Source organism: Colobus angolensis, unplaced genomic scaffold, assembly GCF_000951035.1.
Source record: "Colobus angolensis palliatus isolate OR3802 unplaced genomic scaffold, Cang.pa_1.0 Scaffold125, whole genome shotgun sequence".
Lineage (NCBI taxonomy): Eukaryota > Metazoa > Chordata > Mammalia > Primates > Cercopithecidae > Colobus > Colobus angolensis.
In genome coordinates, this window is record NW_012113697.1 from 4,169,809 (window position 1) to 4,193,622 (window position 23,814).

The 23,814-nt window shown below is 38.4% G+C and overlaps 1 protein-coding gene across 1 annotated transcript in view; it reads right to left on the reverse strand.

Annotated features, from left to right (window-relative positions):
• DNAH9 (dynein, axonemal, heavy chain 9) overlaps positions 1 to 23,814 on the reverse strand; it is a 392,924-nt gene that overhangs the window by 309,112 nt on the left and 59,998 nt on the right. The window contains exons 15-17 of the mRNA XM_011933244.1: positions 13,279 to 13,414; positions 8,989 to 9,185; positions 8,455 to 8,879 (exon numbers count right to left, since the gene is read on the reverse strand). Of these exons, the coding sequence (XP_011788634.1) occupies positions 8,455 to 8,879; positions 8,989 to 9,185; positions 13,279 to 13,414 (758 nt within the window). The remainder of the gene's footprint in view (positions 1 to 8,454; positions 8,880 to 8,988; positions 9,186 to 13,278; positions 13,415 to 23,814) is intronic.

A 23,814-nucleotide genomic window follows, 5' to 3' on the forward strand; every position in this document is an offset into this window, starting at 1 on the left:
CGTGTGCCTGTAGTCCCAGTTACTCGGGATGCTGAGGCAGAAGAATCTCTTGAATCCAGGAGGCGGAGGTTGCAGTGAGCGGAGATCATGCCACTGCACTCTAGTCTGGGTGACAGAGCGAGACTCAGTCTTGAAAAAAAGAATAATAATAATAAATAATAGACAAATAAATAAACATTCGGTATATATGTATAGCTCCTGGGGCTTAAAAAAATAATAGAGAACAATCTAAATTACTAGGAATGATAGAATATAATTTGATGGATGAAGAGGAGACATCAAACTATCCTAAAGTCTTTTAATCATTGTGAAGAAACTAAAAATAGTAATAAATTTATTTATTTAAGGATGCTTATTAGAATAGCAGTGATAACCATTAGAACAGTAGAACTACATGGCATGACATTCAAAGTAGCAAAGGAAAAAATGGAATAAGGAAAATAAAAGAAAACATGTAAATTATACCCCAAAGCAGACAAAAAAGGAAGTCAATGAAAAAGAAAAAGAATAGCAAACTAAAAGAACATAATAAAATGGCAGATTTAAATTAAAATGTACCACAATTAATGTTAATGAACAAAACCCTCCAGTTAAAAAATACATATTGCTAAAGTGGATTTAAAAAATCAGTTCTATGCTGATTATAAAAATGTCTTCTAATGTAAGGGCACAGCAAGGTTGAAAGCCAAAGGATAAAAAGAGATGCACCAAGCAAATATCACCAAAGAAAAATTGCTTTAGCTACATTAATAGAAGACAAAACATACTTTAGTAAAAGAAATATTGCTAGTGATAAAGAAGATGTTTAATGTTTGGTTAAAAGGCTCAGTGTTCCAAGAAGATATAAAAAGTCAAAATCTGTATGCCTATAACATAACTTTAAAATACATGAAGAAAAAATTTACAGAATTACAAGGAGAAATTGACAATATACTACCAAAATGGAAATGGAAGATGTTTAATACAATTATCTTAGTAAGTGATGATAGATTAAGTAGATTAAAAAAAGGCAGTGAGGATACAGTAGATTTGAACAGAATAATTAACAAACTTGAACCAATAGGCATACATAGAACATTCCACTCAGTACTTATAGAATATATATTATTTTCAAATATGCCCAGAAATTTATAAGAACAGAATATGCTATATTGAATAAGGCCAACATCAACAAATTTCAGAAGCTTGTTATTAGAGATATCATTTTTAAACCACAGCATAATTAAGTTAGAAATGAAGAAAGAACTATAACTAGAAAAGTCTCACATTTGAAAAATTAAAAAATCTAAACCTATTATAATGAATATTAAAAGTATTTAGAACTAAATTGTAATGAGATTGCATACTAAAATGCAAGATGGAGGTAAAACTGTATTTAGAAGAGAATTTATAACTTTCAATGTTAGCATTCAAACAGACAAATGACTCAAAATTAACAAGCAAACATTAGCCAAAGAACAGAAAATAAATCCAAAGTAGTAAAGGAAATAATAAAATAAAAGAATAAATTATTGAAACAAAAATAAAACTACAATAAACAAGATCAATGAGTTTATTAGATAGTTTTTTGTGTGTGTCTGGCAAGACTAAGAAAGGAAACCAGAAACCAGAAAGCACAAATAAAAATGAATAGAAGGCCAGGCACGGTGGCTCACACCTGTAATCCCAGCACTTTGGGAGGCCAAGGTGGGCGGATCACCTGAGGTCGGGAGTTCGAGACTAGCCTGACCAACATGGAAAAACCCTATCTCTACTAAAAAATACAAAATTAGCCAGGCTTGGTGGTGCATGCCTGTAATCCTGGCTACTTGGGAGGCTGAGGCAGGAGAATCAATCACTCGAACCCGGGAGGTGGAGGTTGCCGTGAGCCGAGATCGCGCCATTGCACTCCAGCCTGGGCAACAAGAGTGAAACTCTGTCTCAAAAAAAAAAAAAAGAAAAAAAAGAATAGAAATGAAAAGAGGGAGACACCATAGGCTTTGCAGAGACTAAACAGTTGAGAGGATCTTATCCATTTTGTAACAATAATTTGAAGATTTACATGAGATGGATACATTCCCAGAAAATATGACTTACTAAAAGTGACTTACTAAGGAATAGCAAACTTCAATATCTTTATAATCATTAAAGAAATTATAGGCTAAAATCTTCTTACAAAGAAAATCCCAATCCCAGATGACTCAATAAGAAATTTAAATCAAACTCTCACAGATCAGAAAATTTCAAGATTATACCAACTCTTCTGGAGAATAAGTAAGAAAGATTACTTCTTGTTTTATGAAGCTAGCAAAATTACAAAACTAAAAATCAGATACGGACAGGAAAAAAAAAAGAGAAAATTGGAGGCCAAATTCAATCACAAAGAGGTGCAGTAAAGCTAAACAAAATATTTGCAAACACAATAAGCCAGAGAGTATATTGAAAAAGATAATACTTTATGTTGGGTATATCTCAGATGCTAGGTTGTTTTAACATTAGAAGCCAAATAATATGTTCACCACTTAGCAGCTTGAGGGAAAAACCAGAATTATCTTAATGGACATAGATAAAACACTTGATACAATTTTACATCCATTTATGCTAAATACTCCTAACAAATTAGAAATAGAAGGGAAGTTCTAAAATCAGATAAAGCAAATCCACAGAAAGCTCACAGCAAATATTATACTCAGCAGTGAAATGTTAAAAGCACTCCTTTTAAGATCAGAGACAACACCTAGATATATGTTATCCCCACTTTCATTCAACATTCTACTGGAAGTCCTAGCCAGAGTGGTAAGATAAGAGATAGAGATATAAAGCATAAAGACCGAGAAGGAAGAAGAAATACAAGTATCATAAATTTGTAGATGATGACTATGTACATAGCAAACACCAAAGAATGTACAGATGAATTGTCAAAATTATTAAATTAATTTAGCAGGATGGCTAGATACAAAATCAATTCCTTTTCTACAGAAAATACAATTTTAAAACATCATTTATACTAGGAACTGGAAAACAAAATACTGAGGAATATATTTGAACAAAAATATGCAAAATTTTGAAGATAATGATTACAAAATTTCACTGAAAGACATAAAAAGGATGTAAATAAGTAAAGAGATAATATGTTCTTGGACAAGAATACTCAATATCATCAATTCTACTCAAATTGATCTATAGTCACTACAAATATAATTAAAATCCCAACAGATTTTTTTCTTCTACAAACTAATGATTAAAATTTATATGAAATGGTAAGAACCAAGAACTGTCAGAATATTCTTGATGAAAATGATCCAGGTGGAGACCTGCCCTGCCAGATATTGATATTTGTTACTAAGCTACAGTAATTAGGATTTCTTCATATTCATGAGTGCCAGATAAGGGACTATTTAATGTGAAAGATAAAATTTTAAAACGTTTAGAAGAGAATACAGTAGGGTATCATTAGGATATCCAAGCAAAAAAAGGATTTATTTAACAAGACAAAAGAAGAACATAAGGGAAAAGTTGGACACATTTGGCCACACAAATTAAGAATTCGTTTATCAGAACATACCATAAGTGGAGTGAAAAGACAGGTCACAAAATGGTAGACTCCATTTGTAAGACATACAATAGCAAAGGACTAGATATAGAATATGTAAGTAATTCCTAATCGTAATTTTAAAAAGGTAAAAAAACAAAATCCAGTAGAAAAATGAGGAACAGATATGAATAGGCAGAGAAAAGGAAACATAATGACTCACCAAAAACATAAGAAGATGAGGACCTTTTTATACTCAGAGTACTGCAAAATATTTACCACAGTGAGATACCATTACACTCCCACCAGAGTGGCCAGGATTAAACAATTTATCAATACTAAGAGGTGGGAAGGATGCTAGGCTGTGAGAGCTTTCACCCGTGGTTGTTTCTACCTTGGAGGGAGCTTGGTATTATGTGCATACTCTTTGACTTAGCAATTCTGCTCTTAAATATACACCCTAGAGGAATGCTTGCCCGCTCCATGATTATGTATGAGAGTACTTATAGCCACATTGTTAAAAGGGAAGCAGTGTCCTTAGGAGAGGGCAAAACCACTGCAAACAACCCAAATGTTCATCAACTATGGGATGGACAGATACATTGTGGTACATTAATCTAAGGGAATACTGTACACAGTGAAAATAAACTACTGCTATACTCTCAACCTGGATAAATCTCAAACATAATGCTGAGTGAAGGAAATAGAACACAGAAGTATACATGGCATACAATAAATAAATTTATTTCATTTTTATAAAGTTTTAATGCAAGTCTCCATATAGGTATGTGTGTATGCATATACATATGTATACATCCATATGCATACACATGTGTATATATCCATACATGCGCACACACACACATACACACACACACGAAGCAATGAAGAAAAGCATGGGAAGGATTATGTCACATTATGTCACATTTAGGACACTAGCAACATCTTGCAAGGAGGGAGAAGGATTTAAACTTTAAAATATAGCCAATGTTCTGTTTCTTAGCTGGATGATGCAAATTCACAAATTCACGTATTCTCTTTAATATTGTTCTCTAAATTGTATGTATGTTATATTTCATCATAAAACTTTTTGTAGAGAGAGAATGGGAGGTGAACAACCAAAAAAAAAAATATATATATATATAAACACATCTTTTGAGAAATTTTGCTGTAAAGGAGTGCATACAAAAAACTGTGTTGTAGCTGAAAGGACTTGTGGGATCATGCTCCTTTCTCTTTTTCAGTGTGTCAAATATCACAATATGCTCACATGGTATTAAGAACATGTAAAGGAAATAATTGATAATGTTGGAGATAGGGAATATTTAAGAAGGTAAGTCCTAAGGTGAGAGGAAAGAGTTTGAACTTAGAAAAGCAAGGACAGCTTATCCACAGTCACAGGTGAGGTGGTTGAATATCCGGCTTCAAATGCAGGCATGTTGGTAGATTTGTCAGTGAAAAGGTAAATTAGTTCTCTCGTGATTGATACTAATTTCTCAGTGAAATGAGAAGCCAAGTCATAAAAGCAAAGAAGATATTTGAAGGAAACAGAAGTCTGAGAGAATTGGGAAGTGTTTAGGAAAATGTGAAGGGCCTACTGAATTTTATGTTCACAAATGAAATGTAGGACTGGTCAGAAGACTGGTTTGATTTTGCTTCGTCAGGGATGAATTGCTCAGGAGCAGGTGTGGAGCACTGAGTTTAAACAGTCAGGGTTTTACAAGGTGGGAACAGGAGGGAATAGGGACCAAGGATGAGACACTCTGAGAAAGCAGGGGAGTCAATGAATTGGAAATCCTGATGGGTTTGAAGAATTCTGTGCGGCAGTGTTGCTAAGTAAGTGAGGTGGAAAGATAACAGGTGGAGGTCAGGGAGTGGAATGCTTCCACCTGAGCTTCTGAAGGCAGGGCAATTACTTTCTCATCATTCTCTGAGCCCCACTGAGAATACGGAAGAGATGTGGGTAGCAGAGGTATGGCACAGGGAAGGGCATCGGAGGGAGGAGATCAACAACGTAAGAGCCAGTCTGATGGAGATTCTGTGGAGGATGGGTCATGGCAGGTGACTACCAGCAGAAAGTGGGAAGGGAAATCTTTGAGCCAGATGCTAAGAGCTACACTGGTGAGGAAGAGGGACTAATGGCTTGGTGGGTGATGGCAGCAAGGCAGAGTACAGTTGGTGTCGTCTGAGAATTCACGTCAGGGGAGCTGGTGATTTTGAGGGAGGATGGTGGTGAAATGGTCTGGAAGCAGCACTGAAGAGCAACCATACCTCACCCACCTGCAGGCCCACTGGTAAGAGGGATATAGGAGAAAAGTCAGCCTCCACTTGGGAGGGCTGGAGGGGAAGCAGTGTCCTCAGAAGAGAGCCAGGTTTCAGCTGGAGCAAAACGGTGATGAGACAAGATGAAGGGGACGGTGGACATTTGCTGCTGTAAGATCCTGAGGTCTGCTGCAAGGGCATAGAAAAGCTTTGCAAGGGCAGCGGTAGGGGTTGAGTAAGATTGGGGCAGGAAGAGCTGAATGAGATGAGAGTTTATGTAACAAAAGGGGGTTGGACTTCTGGCAGTGAATGAAGTATCTAAAATGCAATGCAAGTTGGGATTCATCCTGACCTATTAAGGAAAGGTGGAAATCACATAATTACATGGCACAGAGGAGACAATAATAATTTTTTAATTATTTCTATTTTATCTAATCCTCCAGAATGCAATACAACCTTCTCCTAAAGTGTAACACAATAGCCAGTTTTTAGAATCACCAACTGTTAAAGCTGGAAGACGGAAGACACCTTAGAATAATTCAGTTGGGCTGTCATCTTTCAGAGGTGAGGAAACAGGGTTTCAAGGACACACAGTTAAGCCTCCTAATTTCTCTACTGTGTGTTTATCCTGTTAAACCAACCCCATTAGATCCTTTGAAGCCTAACTGGTTGATGCCCATGGCAGCTGCTGTTACCACGTCCTGTATCAACCATATGTTTTTGATCTTTTCACATTTGGGGGTCTTGGAAACCCTGGAGGGACTTCCCCGTGCAGGGCTGAGCAATTCCTTGAGACAGCAGTGGCTGGCCCGTGAGCGCATCTTTCATATGCAAACCAACCATTCCAGAGTCCAACCACCTCCTCTGTGGGGCTTTCACAATCTGGGTCATTATTCCCCTGCCCTAATCAGCCCAAGGCCAGGTCCCAGACAACTTGGAATAGTCTCTATGCCCCAGAGGTGCTGAAATGTTCAAACTCACCAATCCTGAGCCTGCTTGCCATGACTCATCTATTCCTTTCCACAGAAATCACAAAAAAGGCTCCTGCCTGTATTCTCCGCCCCCTTCTGCCTTCTGATGGACCCTGGAGCTCCCCTGTGTGGCCCTGTGTGGCATGCCATACACCGTTCTCCTGGGAACTGTGAGTAATAATCTATCTGCTGTACACTGTCCTCCTGGGAACTATGAGTAATAATCTATCTTTTTATGGGAGTCGTCTGCTGCTCTATGGCCTTGCTGTGCCTGAATGATAAAACCTGCATTTTGAAACATGCTGGTTATCCTTGGATTACCAGACCTAGCAATGGAGAGGGACCACAAAGCAGCTGTCCCCTCCAACGGTGCTCCATCCTGGGGCATCTGTCACAGTCCTACCACCCACCAGCATTTCCTCTTCTTGCCTCTGAGTTTCTCAGGGAAGAAAAGCTTTCATGAATGTGGAATAATACCCAGGAAGCCCTATTTAAAACATCCCCTGCGGGGCATGGTGGCTCACGCCTGTAATCCCAGCACTTTTGGAGGCCAAGACAGCTGCATCACCCGAGGTCAGGAGTTTGAGAGCAGCCTGACCAACAGAGAAACCCCTTCTCTACTAAAAGTACAAAATCAGCCAGGCATGGTGATGCATGCCTGTAAACCCAGCTATTCAGGATGCTGAGGTAGGAGAATTGCTTGAACCCGGGAGGAAGAGGTTGCGGTGAGCCAAGATCGCAGCATTGCACTCCAGCCTTGGCAATGAGAGCAAAACTCTATCTAAAAAAAAAAAAAAAAATTCCCACAGAGCGTTCTTGGGGTTTCCTAGGGTAGTCAAACATTATCCTTGGAAAGTCTCTTAAAGTTTATTTGTAGATAGATAAAATTCTTGATGTTGCCATTTTCTTTCAGCCTATGGCTCCAGATCATGGAGCAAGGCCATGGCAGCATTAAGCAAAACCAGCACTAAACCGAGGAGGGGTCAGGCTGACCTCCCTGCAGTGTCGTCCAGCACTCCAAAGGGCAATCACTGTGCGGAGGGACCGGTGGTCCCCAGTGGGGTTCTGAGATGGGGGTCAAGATTCTAATTGTGGTGTGTCTCTGGGGACCAGTTCAAGGTAAAGTGACCAGGGCACTGTTGACCACATGGATTGTTCATTCAGAGGATGAAGCTCTGGCTTAGAGAGCCTAGTGCTGGGCTGGGTGGTGTGGGTCACAGCAGGACAGACAGAACTTCATATCCAGCCTGTTGCGTGGCGAGAATGGCAAAGACAGGCAGGGAGGAGCACAGGGTTTTAGTGACGTCCACATTGCCCAGCTGGATAACCTGAGACAAGGAGTAAGAGGTAGAAGTAAAACAAAGAGGCCCGTCAGATACCCTCTGCTTCCCAAGTTTAAAGAGATGGCATGGAGCTGTGAAGGGAGCTTGGACCTCCTATTATTGTCTCTAACATTCCTTACCACTTAACCACTTGCCTTTCACACACTGGATGTCAAATGGAAAACAAAACAAAGAGGGCTTATCTGGTGAACAAAGAAAAGGGCAGGACTTAAGTTACCATGATGTCTGCAAGTCTAGAACCTCTAACCAGCTGTCTTAATTTTTAATTTAACCAACATATCCATGGGGAAAAAATATAAAAAAGGTTAGAAACATGGTGTTCCTCGCAGCCTAGCATGCTGGAAGAAAGTGAAAACAACGGTCGTACCTGTGAGTGACGTGGTCCACAAGATGCTGTTTGAACAGGAGGCTCCACCTCTTAATAATATTCAGCAGGGATGCCTTAAAGGGTCGAATATCAATTTTCATCCAGCTGTCAAACACCTTGATGGGCTCCAGCCTGCACACCTCTTCATAGAGCGTTTCATAGGAGTCGATTTGCACTTTAAACTGAGAAAGGAGGGGAGGGTTCTCTGGGATGCTGTCTTCCACATGGTCTTCAATTTCCTCCGGAGTGAGGATGTGCCCGTACAGCAGAAACTGACCCAGAACCTCCTTCTGGTCCTCCACATAGAGGTATGAATACTGGCTGAAGGTGCTCCGATAGCCACAGCAGAGGCCCATCATTCTCTGGACTCTCTCCATGAGCGTGTGCCGCATGTTTGCCAAATCTGGCATACCGTCCAGGTCGACCTGCGGAAGTGAGACAATGGCAGGCAGGTTATATCAGTGTGTGGCAGGAAGTTCGAGATTCGGCGGGAGAGGACACAGTTGGAGGGCAGGATGGCTGCAGCTCCAGTACCTGATAGTGAGGAGAGCCGTTTTGTGGGGAAAGTCGTGGCACCAGAGACGATATCCTAAAAATGCTGGTGACGAGACCCTCAACAATGTCATAGAAACCCCCCTTCACGCCAGACTCCAGAGACGGATAGAAAACTAGGTCTGGGATGGCTAGACTCAGTTGTGCTTCAAATATTGGGGTAAGTCCTGCCTTACACTCTGAAAAACACGGAAAACAAGCAAACAAAACAAAGAGTGGATAAAATGGACAAAGTAGAGGACTGTTTTAAAAGCATCCAGACCAATGCTTTCCTTTAGATAAGCTGCTAGACTGTAGGAAAACGGAAATGTAAAATTTGTTTACATCCCATACAATGTGAGGCTGATAGTCTTGCAGTGCTTCTCAATGGGGGAACCACTGACATTTGAATAGGCCAATTCTGGTGCAGGGCTCTCCTGGGTACTGCAGGATGTTTACTTTGCTTGTCTTCACGGAGTACATCCTAGTGACAGATCAGCCCAAGCCTCTCCCCTTCCACATTCTCAAATGCCTCTTGGGCGACAGTCCAGCCTCTGGCTGAGAAGAGATTCATTTGTTGTTTATTTTTATTGATTTATTTTTTTTTTTGAGATGCAATCTGGTTCTGTCACCCAGGCAGGAGTGCAGTGGCACAATCTCGGCTCACTGCAACCTCCACCTCCCGGGTTCAAGCGATTCTTCTGCCACAGCCTCCTGAGTACCTGGGACTACAGGCACGTGCCACTGCGCCCGGCTAATTTTTGTATTTTTAGTAGAAATGGGGTTTCACCATGTTGGCCAGGCTGGTCTCAAACTCCTGACTTCGTGATTCACCCACCTTAGCCTCCCAAAGTGCTGTGATTACAGGCATGAGCCACCGTGCCCAGCCAAGATTTCAAAGTCCATTTCTTGGAAGCAGCTGATTTCTTCCTAGGCACAAGCCATGTCATGCCACTGATCACTCTAGGTGAATGGGGGCAGGCTTGTCAACGATGTACAGACACGAACCACAAAGAGAAATTACAATTCTGCCTATTCTGCTCCTTATCCTTTTCTAAGAAATAACTTAATTTATTGCTGTGGTCCTGTAGTGATAAAAATTTTAAAAACAGTATGAATAATTAACAAATCCCTGATTACTTACTAGGTCAACTTGCCTTGCTAAATTTAAATCAAAATACAATGCAGAGCAAGATGTTCCAGGTACAAGATATATGCTTAAAGTTTTTATCAATAACCACTTATTTTTATATGACTTTTCGATTGTAGTTATATTTAGGAGTCTGTTATGGGCTGAATACTGTGGGTGGCAGAGACTGTTCACTGAAATCCATTGTTGTCTTCTTCCCTTGAAATAGAGTAATAACTGGGATTTGACCAGATTTCCCAGCCCTGCTTGCAGACAGGCGTGGCAATGAAATTTCCTCACCAATGGATGTAGGACAACATGATGGTGCCACTCGTGGGCTGGGACTCTTGAGACTGCAGGTGACCCTTCTCTGTACTCAGTCTCTTTCTCCTCTACCAGACTACAGCCTGGACATGGCAGTGAGTCAGCTCAACCGCAGAAATGAGGACAAGGCCCTGAAGAATGGTGGAGCCACAGGACAGAAGGAACCTACCCACCAAACTGGAACACCCACCTTCGACTCTTTCTTTCAGGGGTAGACTTCTCTGTCCTTGAAACCATATTGTTGAGGGAGTTTTTGTTACCACAGCTTAGCCATTCACCCTAAGTAAAATACTGCAGTATACTCAAAATATGTAAGAATAGGGCCTTGCCTTCAGAACTGGAGGGATGACAAATTCACATTACTGGACTCGGGAGAGTCCCAATATTTAACTTAAGGGAACACAAGATTGGACTCAGGAAAGTTCCAATATTTAACTTAAGGGAGCATAAGTTTACCAATAACAAAGTAACTATACTACTATAAGTTTATAAAGTGGTATAGTTTATAAAAGCTACTATAAGTTTATAAAATAGTATAGCTTATAAAATCACCTATAATTTGCTATATGTACTCATGACATATTCTGCATTAATATACATATTATGTACTTATAAATTAATAGATAAGGTTGCATATAGTTTACAGAATTCAAAAGACTTGAAAGAATGTTTTAACTATATGAGATTTTTTGCCCCGTATGTTGACATGGGACTGCAATCTCTATACTGGATGTAACACCAATGTAATTATCATCCAAAGCAGATTGCCCTGGTTCCACAATCTTGGTGCATGTAAATCATTTTACTAGGTAAGAGAAGGAGGGACATTTCTCTATTGAGTGGGAAGCATATAACCTATGCAGGGTTTGGGTTGAGAGATGACAGGGAAACCAACCCAAACCTTGGGAATGCCCTCAACAATGTCATAGAAACCCCTGCTCTGCTCTGGACTCCAAAGGTCAAAGAAGTCTACTCTCCTCCAGGTTAACAGTCCAAGGTGAATGTTCCAGTTTGGTGGACAGGTTCCTTCCATCCTGTGACTCTGCCATTTTCCAGGGCCTTATCCTCATTTATGGACACAAGTAGACAAAATGGTAAGGTGGACCTAGGATGAAAAAGCCACTTAACTGAGCCACTGCAAGGGGTCACCATGATTTTCTTCTCAGAGGCCCCTTTAAGCTCCTTTACTTCCCCTTAGACAACCAGTGTCTTTTAAATTTTATCTATAGTGCTTCAGATCAGGCAGCTGATAAATTCAGCTCCGGCCCTTTCAAAGGAGAATTTGAAGGGCCTCTATATTGTGAAGAAAATGTGTTCCTCTGTCCTCCTATTTCCACAAAGGGAAGGAAACTTTGGTAATCTTGGAGAAAGACTGCCATCTCTTTTCTCCATCCCCTGGTCCTCCTCTGTCCTTCCCACAGGTGGGCACATGGCACATGAGACAGCCCAGATCAGGAGAACCAGCGAGCCACTGGTCAAGGATGGAGTCATTTAGGCATCATTTCTAGTGCATTGCCCACACCCAAGTATGGCTGGGGTGTCTTCCTAGATTCTCTACGGAGGGCTTAGTGATGAAGCCCCCTGAACCTCCAGCATTAGAGGAGGCTTGGTCAGTTCACTAAGGTGAACACCACCAGTGCTGGTCCATAGGAGCCAGTTGTGCAGACTTGGTGCCTGTATTCCATGCCCCATTGGCTTATTGCTCTCAGGCTCCAGAAGATGGTCTCCTATGTTGCTAACTATGCTGGGTTTCCTGAGTCCTGTTGTTGATTTCCTTAGTTTGGAGCACCCCTGTATCCTGCAAGCAAAGACCATGCCTCACACCTCACCCATTCTACCTATCAAAACCATGGGGATGGCCACTGGGGCTACACTCAGCATTGGGCCTTGCTTCTCTCTGGATTCTCAACCTAGGTGTCTGCAGGTAGTCTCTTTTATGGGCTAGATATCTGGACACTGGCTTTGGACTATTTATTTTACATCAGTATTTCATTTCGATCCTTGAGTTTTAAAAACTCTCATCTTACTTCCATCCTCTAGCTTCAAAATATTTACTTCTGCCTTTCCATTTTGACAAATCCTTCTATAGGCTCTTTGCTAAGCAACTCAGAATCTGCCAGAATGTGAAGGTTTAATTCAACTTTTAGTCCTGAACTCTTCTGCCCTGTCAATCTCATCATTTACTAGTCAAGGTTAACCCTTTCTGTATCTTTCACTCTGTGTAGCTTACCCCAGTTTATCCACTACAAATTCAAAGCCTTTAACTATTTTTTAAAAGCTTCAAAGAATGCCCATTCTGTTCTACACATTTCTTTTTCTTCTAAAAATTACCTCCTCCCCTACTTCTTGTGTGACTCTTTTACTCAGAAAAACTTCTGTTTCTTCCATTTAACCTGGTGGACACAATCTCCTTGTGTTCTCAAAAGGCTACAGAGATAAAGTACATGAAGCTTGAAGGCACAGAATGTCCCCCACCCATTGCCATAAGTCAAGCTTGGATGAAGCCTTCTGCCTTGATTACTAACAGTGCTTCCTGCTTCTTAACTTGGTCACTCCTCTTTACTGAAGCTTGATTTCGAGTGAATTCGCTTTTATGCTTTTGCTATGTGCGTCACTATCTTACAGCCTGGTTTATTATCTAATATTAAGCGTCAGAAATCTTTGTCTTTGAACAATTTAGAAGTTCAGTACCTTTTCTATTTTCCTGTGCATCATTCACAAAAAGTCTACAACGTTTTGGGAAAAGTCACAGAGCACTCAGCTGCTCTTCAATATAATTCAACAAATGTTACTGTCATTATCTTTCCAATAACAACCCACATCCATAAGCCAGTAAGTACCAGTATTTTCCAGGAGATACTTGAGGGAGCACTCAATGGCAAGAAAGAATCCATTCAGCAACATATTGTCAATAGAGTTAACATATGTCTTCCAGCTATTGGAGGTTGGGTTTGCTGAAAATAGACCCAGGTTTTCCTATAAAAGGAAGAAGAAAGGATATAAACCTTGTTTAATAGCATGAAAGAACTGGTAATCAACAGTCAAAATAAAAACAACACATGGAGAAAAAAATTCTCTTGTGGAGGATTTGCTATTACATGTGTATCAAATCCACTCTGCCTAACAACCATTACCATTGATTGAAAGGAAGGCAAAGTTAGTCCATGACGGGAATATAGGGGTCAACCTGTTCCTGAGGAAGGAGGATGGGGTTGGCCCAGCTTCTCAGAAGCAATGCTGATGGATGCAATGTGTGTGCTTCCTAAGTGCTGGTTGATATACTGTGGAGGAAGCTGCATCAGGGCAGAAGTAAGGGTAGCAGAGGAAGGAATTCTAAGGGTAGACAGTATTAAGATTCAAGGTTTAATAAAAATTTAAGGTTCAAAGAAGCAAAGCATTTTCTGGTTAATTCTTAGAAATGAGCTGAAGTGTTTTGCAGGTGGCATTCAATACTACTGAATGATTTAGAAAATGCATACAAATAAATAAAAAATGTTTCTTTCTCTCCCTCCCTCTCTCTCTCCCCCCCCCCTCCTCTCTGCCTGCTCTTTTACATGATACACTCTTGAACTATTGGTGCCCAAACATCCCATGGTAACAAGGTAAATGCTCAGCAATGCCAAGTACAGACATCCCATTTACTCTTTGTCATTTGCAGTATTAACACTTTTTACAGCAACTTTCCAGTTATCTAATATCTTCAGAGAAAGCAGAAACTAACTTGCAGAAGTAACTCTTCTAGATGACTCATATTTACCCCTTCAGGATGTACTGCCATGTTATAAATCCCCCTGGATTTAAACAGTCTCATGATCCTGCTTTTAGGAAACATAACTCTACAATTTCTTTTTTTTTTTGAGACGGAGTCTCGCTCTGTCGCCCAAACTGGAGTGCAGTGGCCGGATCTCAGCTCACTGCAAGCTCCGCCTCCTGGGTTCATGCCATTCTCCTGCCTCAGCCTCCCGAGTAGCTGGGACTACAGGCGCCTGCCACCTCACCCGGCTAGTTTTTTTGTATTTTTTAGTAGAGACGGGGTTTCACCGGGTTAGCCAGGATGGTCTCGATCTCCTGACCTCGTGATCCGCCCGTCTCGGCCTCCCAAAGTGCTGGGATTACAGGCTTGAGCCACCGCGCCCGGCCAACTCTACAATTTCTAAGATGCAATACCTACACCTTTCTTTCCTAAGTAGACTTAAGATGTTCTTCATGACTTAAAGTCCATCATCATGCAAATCACAACACCATGACAAGACAGAGTTGCTATCAGGTGTTAAGATGCATATGCTTGTTTGCTTCCACATTAAATCACTGCTAGTGTTTATGACTGCTTTGTATAATTGTTCTATCTTCTCTGACTCTCAAGCTATCAATATAATATCTATATCCTTCACCTTTGTTTACTGCCTCAAATCTATTGCAGTCTAAAAAACAAATGTGTTGGAATATTCTATGAAGTAGGAAGAAATAGTTCAGGTTTCTGATTTCAACCACAACAGAAGAGAGTGAGATTGTACTTGCTCTTCTTCTGCAAACAAACATAGAACTGATTATAATAAAAGAATTAATTTGTTTGGGCAACTGGATAACAGACAGAACAGGAATGTGATCTTTGAAAGAAGGGACATACTCAAGGTGAGCCGCACCACCACCTGGCTTTCTACCCAAAAGCCCTTTTCAAACTATGGCATAGGTTAGTGGAGCTTAGTTATAGCATCCCTGCTGATAGGCAGACACAAAAGAATTTGGAATTTGGTGCTGCTCTAGTGGCTGGGTCCTCTTGAGTCTGACTGAGGAATCACCTACATATGTTTAGAGCAAGGCTCTGTAAGACCTGGTAAGAATAGTTGCAGAGGGCTCTAAGCTGAATGGAAATTATGTAGGCCGTATAGTGTTGGAAGATGTTAGAGTTCTATCAGAAATAATGAAGCAACCTTGCAGATAACCCAGGTATTCAGTTGAGACCCTGGAAACACCATAAGTTAGAACTGCTTGATCCCAGAGTAAGTCCTCTTTAGACCCTTAAAAAGTGAGCCTCAACAGGATCAAAGTGATCCATCAGTAAATTAGTGGCCTGCCAAAACAAAAATCAAACTCTTTAAAGGAAAAAAATCCGGATTCTCAAGTGGCATTCAAGTGGCCTCTAACATGTCTAGCACATAATAAAAAAATTACTAGACATATAAAGAAGCAGGAAAATGTGCCATTTAACCAGGAGAGAAAACAGTCACTAAAATCAGATTCAGAAAATAATCTGGGTAGGTCTCTGACTTCATAGTTGTCATACTAACCCTAGAAAGCCTACTCATTAAACCTATTTTATGTGAGAGAAAATGAAACTTCTGTCCCATTAAAAAAGAGAAAAGAAATAGACTCAGAAAATAACATAGATATTGAAATTAGCAGATAAGAACCTCATAATTTCACAAAATTTAGTGAAAAAGAGTTTCAAGAAACTTACAAACTCCAAGCATGAAGAACACAATGAAAACCAACTTAGGAATATTATTGCTGTGCTGAAAAAATATCACAGATTAAAAAAGAATCTAGTAAAATCAGCCAGAGATAAATAACACATTACATATAGAGAAACAAAGATTCAAATTATGACTGGCTTCTTATGAGAAACATTGGAGAGTAGGAGATAATGAAATAACTTCCAAAAGAAAAGCAAAACTATACACGATTGTGTATCCAGTGAAACTGTCCTTTAAAAACAAAGATTAAATAAGGACATTTTTAGATAAACAAAGACTGAGAGAATATATCATAAGCAGACCTGAACTTGAAGAAATACTAAATAAATTTCTTCAGGCTGAAGAGAAATAATCCCAGATGGAAATTTATATCTGTAAAAGGGAATAACAAGCCTGAAGATGATGAGTATGTGGGTAAATATAAAACACTGTAAATATTTTTTCTTAAATTTTAAAAGTAAAAACTATAACTGCATTGTGGGGCTCAATATGCATATTAATAGATACCATATATTTTACTAATATATATTATGTGTGTGTGCATATATATAAATATCTCACACAACAACAGTACAAAAAATAGATGAGAGGTTAAATTACACCACACTTTTGCAAGGTTTCTGTAGGAAAAGTCTAAGTAGATTGTGATAAGCTGAAGATGCATACTGAAACCTAGAACAACCACTAGAATTGTAATGCAACAAGGTAAAGCTGATATGCCAATTGAGATATTAAAATAGAATTCCAAAATAATATATAATTACCCAAAAAACAGGTGAGAATGGAAGAGGAGAGGAACAAAAAAGCAATGAAGCAAAATTTAGTAGAGCTAAATTCAACCATATAAATACTTACGGTAAATGTAAACAGTCTATGCATTCCAATTAATAGGCAGAGTTGTCAGACTTAGAAAAGTAAATTTGTATTACATGCTGACTATAAAGACAAGAAATTTTAATCCAAGAAACAAATAGGTTGGAGGTAAAATGGTGGGAAAACATGCAAAATACAAAATTTAAGAATAATGAATCAGAAAGGAAAGACTACATTATTATCAGAAAAAAGTAGACTTCAAAACAAGAGGGTATTGTTAGAAGTAAAAAGGGAATTTCATTATGATAAAATGGTCAATTAATCGGGAAATAGTAACAATTATGTGATAAAATGTTACACATTTATAAATAATTATAAATGTGAAATTTATAGTTATTATAACAGAACTTAACAGAATTTCAAACGCATGACAAAAAAATTTAACAGAACTAAAATTGAAATAGACAAATCCAAAATTGTAAGTGGAGATTTTAACACTCTTCCTTCAATAATTGATAGAACAAATAGCCTGCAAAAGATCACAACAATGCTATCAATTGCTTTGAACTAATTCATATTTATAGAACACTACCCCCAACAAAAGAAGAATAAACATTATTGTCAAGTCTCCAAGAAACACTCAGTAAGATACACCATATTCTGGGTCATGAAACAAGTCTCAGCAAATTCCTGAAGATTGAAAGCTTACAGAGTATCTTCTCTGAGCACAATAGAATTAAATTAGATATCAATTTTTAAAGATATCCAGAGAAGCTCTGAATATATGGAAATTAAACAACAAACTTCAAAGTGACCATTGAGTAAAAGAAGTTATAACAAGAGCTGGGCATGGTGGCTCACATCTGTAATCCCAGCACTTTGGAAGGCCAAGGCGGGTGAATCATTTGAGGCCAGGACTTCAAGACCAGCCTGGCCAACAGGGCAAAACCTCATCTCTACTGAAAATACAAAAATTGGCTGGGCGTGGTGGCACATCCTTGTAATCCCAGCTATTTGGGAGTCTGAGGCACAAGAATCGCTTGAACCTGGGAGACAGAGTTTGCAGTGAGCTGAGACAGCACCACTGCACTCCAGCCTAGGGGACAGAGCAAGACTCTGTCTCCAAAAAAAAAAAAGAAAGAAAGAAAGAAAAAAGAAACATTTAAAACTGAATAATAATACAAATGAGGTAGATCAAGTTTGTGGAATGGAATTAAAGCACTCCTAAAAGGGTAACTAGTATCATCAGATGCCCATATGCGAAAGAAAGGCTTAAAATCAAGACCCTAAGTTTACGCCCTAAGGGGCTAAAAACAGATAAGCAACTAGCCCTAAAACAACTTTAATGAAATAATAAAAAACAGAAATTAAAAAACTAGAAAATAAATGAATAGAGAAAATTAGCAAAGTCAAAATTTGGTTCTTTGAAAAGATTTATAAAAGAAAAAGAAAAAAACTCTAGCAAAACTGACCAAGAAAAAGAAGTCACAAATTGCCAATATTAGGAATGAAAAAGGATGCAGCACTACAGCTCCCACAGACACATAATGTTGGGGTGATCAGACCAAACACCAGGTCACGGTGCCTACGAAGTCCAGCGGAGTCAAAGGAATGAGACAAGACAAGTTAAGAGTACAAAGCGTGGGTCCAAGGGGCCAACGTCAGTTTGGAATCTGCGAAGGCCCTGAGTCTGGGAGCCCACACTATTTATTGGTAATCAAACAAAGAAGCAGGTGGTGAGGACGTGTGGATGTTGGGGTGGACAGGTGAGGACATGAGGATAGAAAGGTAGTGGTGCACCAAGCATAGCTGTGACAGTTTAGCATATGCTCCACTACTTGAGATAAGGGAGAACAGGTTCTACTAATTCAAGACACAATCAATTTATGATCTTGGGAGAGCAAGGAGCAAGGGGCCAGGGAGTCTGGACACATTCCAGAGGCTACAAGGGGTTTTATGCCCTGAGCCCTGCGTTCTCTCCAAGCCACAGGGGTTTTACGCCTGAGCTTAGATTGTAGTGTGGCAGGGCAGCCTTCCACCCTTTGGCACAGAGCTTGATGTTCCATAGGCCACAAGGGGTTTTAGACCCTGGAACCAGGACACATTCCAAGACTCTTTTACAGACAAGCAAGCCCTGCCTCAGCTCTTCTGCCAACACATAATGATAACAAAAAATAATTATGAACAATTTTTTTTGCCAGTAAGCTTTATAACTTAGATAAAATGAAAACGTTTGTTGAAAAAAACAACTTGCAAAAACTAATAAAGGTATGAGGCAAAAAATCTAAATAGTCTTTCATCTACCAAAGAAATAATTATCAAACACTTTCCCCAAAAGAAACATCCATGTCCAGAAGTATTCCCCGGTGACTTTTATCACACATTTAAGGTTGCGTTAAGACCAACTTTCCACAAACTTTTTCAGAAAATAAAAGAGGAAATGCTTCCCAACTCATTTTATAAGGTTAGCATAATCTTAACACCAAAACAAAAACATCAAAAGAAAATAAAAGTGGAAGATAAATGTCATTCTTAAACACATGAACAAAAATCTTTTAAAATTATCAAATCAAATTCTGTAATACATAAAAAGATTAATATGACATGACCGAGTGCATTTATTTCAGAAATGCAAAGTTGGGTTCAACACTAGGAAAAAAAAAAAAAAAAAACAATGTGCCCATTAACAGCAAAAAGGAGCAAAAATTATATAACCACCTCAGGAGATGCAGAGAAATCATGTGATAAAATTCAACGTGTAATCATGATGAAACTCTTTTAGCCAAGTGAGAATAAAAGGGGTCTTCCTGTGTCTGATAAGGAACATCCACAAAACCCTACAGCTAAAATTTTAATGGTGAGTTACCAAATGTGTCTCCACATAATTGGAAATGAGGCGAGCATTTCTACTCTCACCACTTCAACGTTATACTGAAGGTTCTAGCCAGAGCAATAAGGCCAAACAGAAAAACAAAGACATAAAAAATTGGAAATAAAGAGGTAATATTGTCTCTATTTGCAAATGACTTATTTATATAGATCATCATCCTAAATTTACAAGGCAATTACTACATCTAATAATTTTAGAAAGATCACAGAATATAATATCAAAACGTAAAACTCAATGACACTTTTATACACTACCTGATAGTAATTGGAAAATAAAATTAATAAAACAATTCCATTTATTGTAGAACTGCAAACACAAAAAACTTAGTGCTAGATTTAATGGAAAATATGTGAGACTTCAACACTAAAAACTACAAAGCATTGCAGAGAAAAATTAGAGACTTAATTAAGTGAAGAGATATGCTGTGTTCATGAATTGCTGTATTCAATATTGCTAAAGTCTTCATTCTCCTCAAATTAATCTACAGATTTAATGTAATCTCAATCAAAATCACATCTAGCTTTTTTCCCCCTAGAAACTGGCAGGCTGAATCTAAAATTTATGTGATTATGTCAAGAATTTATACTAGTCAAAATGATGTTGAAAAGGAAAAACTAAGTTGCAGGACATATAGTACCTGATTTCAGACTTATTAATAATCGATTTTCTCTTGATCAATAATCAAGAACAAGTGGCACTGGTATTTTCTAACATACATATTTTATATTAATATTTTATACAACTAATCAATTTTCAACAAAGATGCCAAAAAATTCAAAAGGGAAAGTTATTTTTAACGGTATGGGAGCAAGCAGATGTTAATATGGAAAATAATGAGTTCAACTCCTACAACCTCCTAAACAAAAATTAATTCAAGACAGGTGATACTCCTGAATAAAAAAGTGAAAACTGTAAAGCTTCTGAAAGAAAAAACAAAAGAATATCTTTGCAATCTTTGGGATTGTTAGTTTCCTTAGGACTCAAGAGGAAAAAAGGGAAATCGCATTTGAATCACATGAAAATTTAAAACTGTTTCTCATCAAAAGATATCAATAAGAAAATAGGTAAACCACCAATTTGGAGAAGATATTCACAATACACATATCTGTCAAAAGATGTGTAACCAGAAGCTATAAAGGATTCCTAGAACTACAAACAATCCATTTAAAATGAGAAAAAGACTTAGACACTTTACAGAATAATTCATATAATTGACCAATCAGCATATGAGAAAATATTCAAAAGTATAAATCTTCAGAGAAAGACAAATTAAAATTTCAGTGAGATACCAGCACACACTGACTAAAATGGTAAAAATTTAAAAGACCCACAGCACAAACCCACAATTTGGTGAAGAGGTAGAGCAACTGAACTTTATTACGTTGCCACTGGGAGTATAAATTACACAATCACTTTTGAAAACTGCTGGGCTATTACTTACAAACATTAAACATATGCCTACTGATGAACCCGCAGTTCTCAAGAGAAATGAAAACATATGTCCATGGAATAACTTATATCAGACTGTACATACAAGCTTTATTTATAATAGAAACCAGAAATAACTCAAAAACCATCATTAGGGGACTGGATGAACAAATTCTGTTATATTCAGACAATGGAATTCAAGCAATAAAAAGAATTAGACTCGAAATAAATGCAACAATATGGATAAATCTCAATAACACTAGGCTAAGATTTAAAAAGGGCAGGCACAAAAGAGAACATGCTACGTAATTCCATTTATAGGAAAAGACAAATCTGCTCTATATTGACAAAAAGCTGATCAGTGATTGAGGCTGGCAGGAGAATGGAGATGTGTTGACTGGAAAGAGGGACAGGTGAACTTTCTAGGGTGACGGGAAGTGTTCTGTATTGTGGTAGTTACCTGAGCATATACATTTGTAAAACTCACCGAGCTCTATGTATACTTTTTGTCTGTACATTGCGCTGCATGTATATTATACTACAACTTTAATAAATGAATAACCAGCTGTACCCGAATATCCAACAGTGGGATGAGTTAGTCAAATCCTGGTGCATCCACACAATTAAACATTACACATGATATCATAGAAGAAGAATTAGTGACATAGACAGTTACTGAGTACACTGTTTTAAAAATCAAGTTATAGCAAATCAACAAGAAAAGAACAAACAATCCCATCAAAAAGTGGGCTAAAGATGTGAATAGACAATTCTCAAAAGACGATAAACAAATGGCCAATAAATATATGAAACAATCCTCAACATCACTAATGATCAGGGAAATGCAAATCAAAACCACAATGCAACACCACCTTACTCCTGCATGAATAGCCATAATCAAACAAATAAAAAAATAATAGATGTTGGTGTGGATGTGAGGAAAAGGGAACACTTTTATACTGCTGATGGGAATGTAAACTAGCACAACCACTATGAAAAACAGTGTGGAGATTCATGAAAGAACTAAAAGTAGAACTACCATTTGACCCAGCAATCCCACTACTGGGTATCTACCCAGAGGAAAAGAAGTCATTATATGAAAGAGATACTTGGCACAGGCATGTTTACAGCATTACAATTTGCAATTGCAAAAATATGGAACCAGCCCAAATGCCCATCAATCAACGAGTGGATAAAGAAATTGTGATATATACGTGTGTGTGTGTGTGTGTGTATACACCTTCCACCCTTTCCCCCAAGTCCCCAAAGTCCATTGAATCATTCTTATGCCTTTGCCTCCACATAGTTTAGCTCCCACTTATGAGTGAGAACATACAATGTTTGGTTTTCCATTCTTGAGTTACTTCACTTAGAATAATAGTCTCCAGCTCCATCCAGGTTGCTGCAAATGCTATTATTTCATTCCTTTTCATGACTAGCATTCCATGGCGTGTGTGTGTGTGTGTGTGTATATATGTTAAATAACATTTGATAATTTAAATATTTTTAGACAAAAACCACTGAACAGAAGCTCCACAAACAGAAGAAATTATTGTAATTCTCTTTTTCTCTAAATTTTTATCTTTTATCTAAATATATATATTAGATATATATTATTAGATATATATATATTAGATATATACATACACATGCACATACCATGGAATGCTACTCAGCCATGAAAAGGAATGAAATAATGGCATTTGCAGCAACCTGGATGGAATTGGAGACCATTATTCTAAGTGAAGTAACTCAGGAATGGAAAATCAAACATTGTTATGTTCTCACTCAAAAGTGAGAGTGAGAACTGCCTATGAGGAGGCAAAGGCATAAGAATGATACAATGGACTGTGGGGACTCAGGGGAAAGGGTGGGAGGGGGTGAGGGTGAAAGACTACACACTAGGTACAGTGTACACTGCTTGGGTGATGGGTGCCTATGTACCAATTAGCAGAAAAAGATAAAAATTTCTTCTGTTCGTGGAGTTTCTGTTCAGTGGTTTTTGTCTAAAAATATTTAAATTATCAAAAGGCAAACATTATTTAAGGCCTAATTACTAAGCTTTGTATTTGACCTCAGGGACGTTTATGACTACCCTGGAGGTTGTGTAATATATCGGATAAATGCAGAGCTGCAGGCAGACAGTTCTGCCTCCTGTTAGCTGGGCAGCTATAGACAATTAATTTAACCTCTTTGTGCCTTCGCTTTCTCATCAATAAAATAATAATGAAAGTATCTGATTTTCATGAGAATTAAATGAAATGGACAGTGCTCAGGACAGTGCCTGGCACTGTGCGGTACTGTATGGTAGATACTAGATAAATATCGACTACTATTATTGTGTTATAATAAGAATTATTATTAAAGTGTCTGAACTTTTAGAGACTTTTGTGGTAAGTATTTCGGCTTGTGGCCATTTTTGGTTATTTTCTTATTGACCCCTGGATAATTACAATGTTACAATATGTGTTTTTTTCCTAGGTCACTGTGCTTGTCTCACTGATTTGGCAATTTAATTGTCTAAATTTTTTCTCATTCTGACTTTCAAGAGCATGGATTTGAGCATTTGTCATCACACAGATAGGTGATAGATCAATAATAGATAGATACATAAATGATAGATGGACGATAGATAGATTTTAAACTTTTTTTTTTTTTTTTTTTGAGATGGAGTCTCGTTCATCGCCCAGGCTGGAGTGCAGTCGCTCCACCTTGGCTCACTGCAAGCTCCGCCTCCCGGGTTCACACCATTCTCCTGCCTCAGCCTTCCG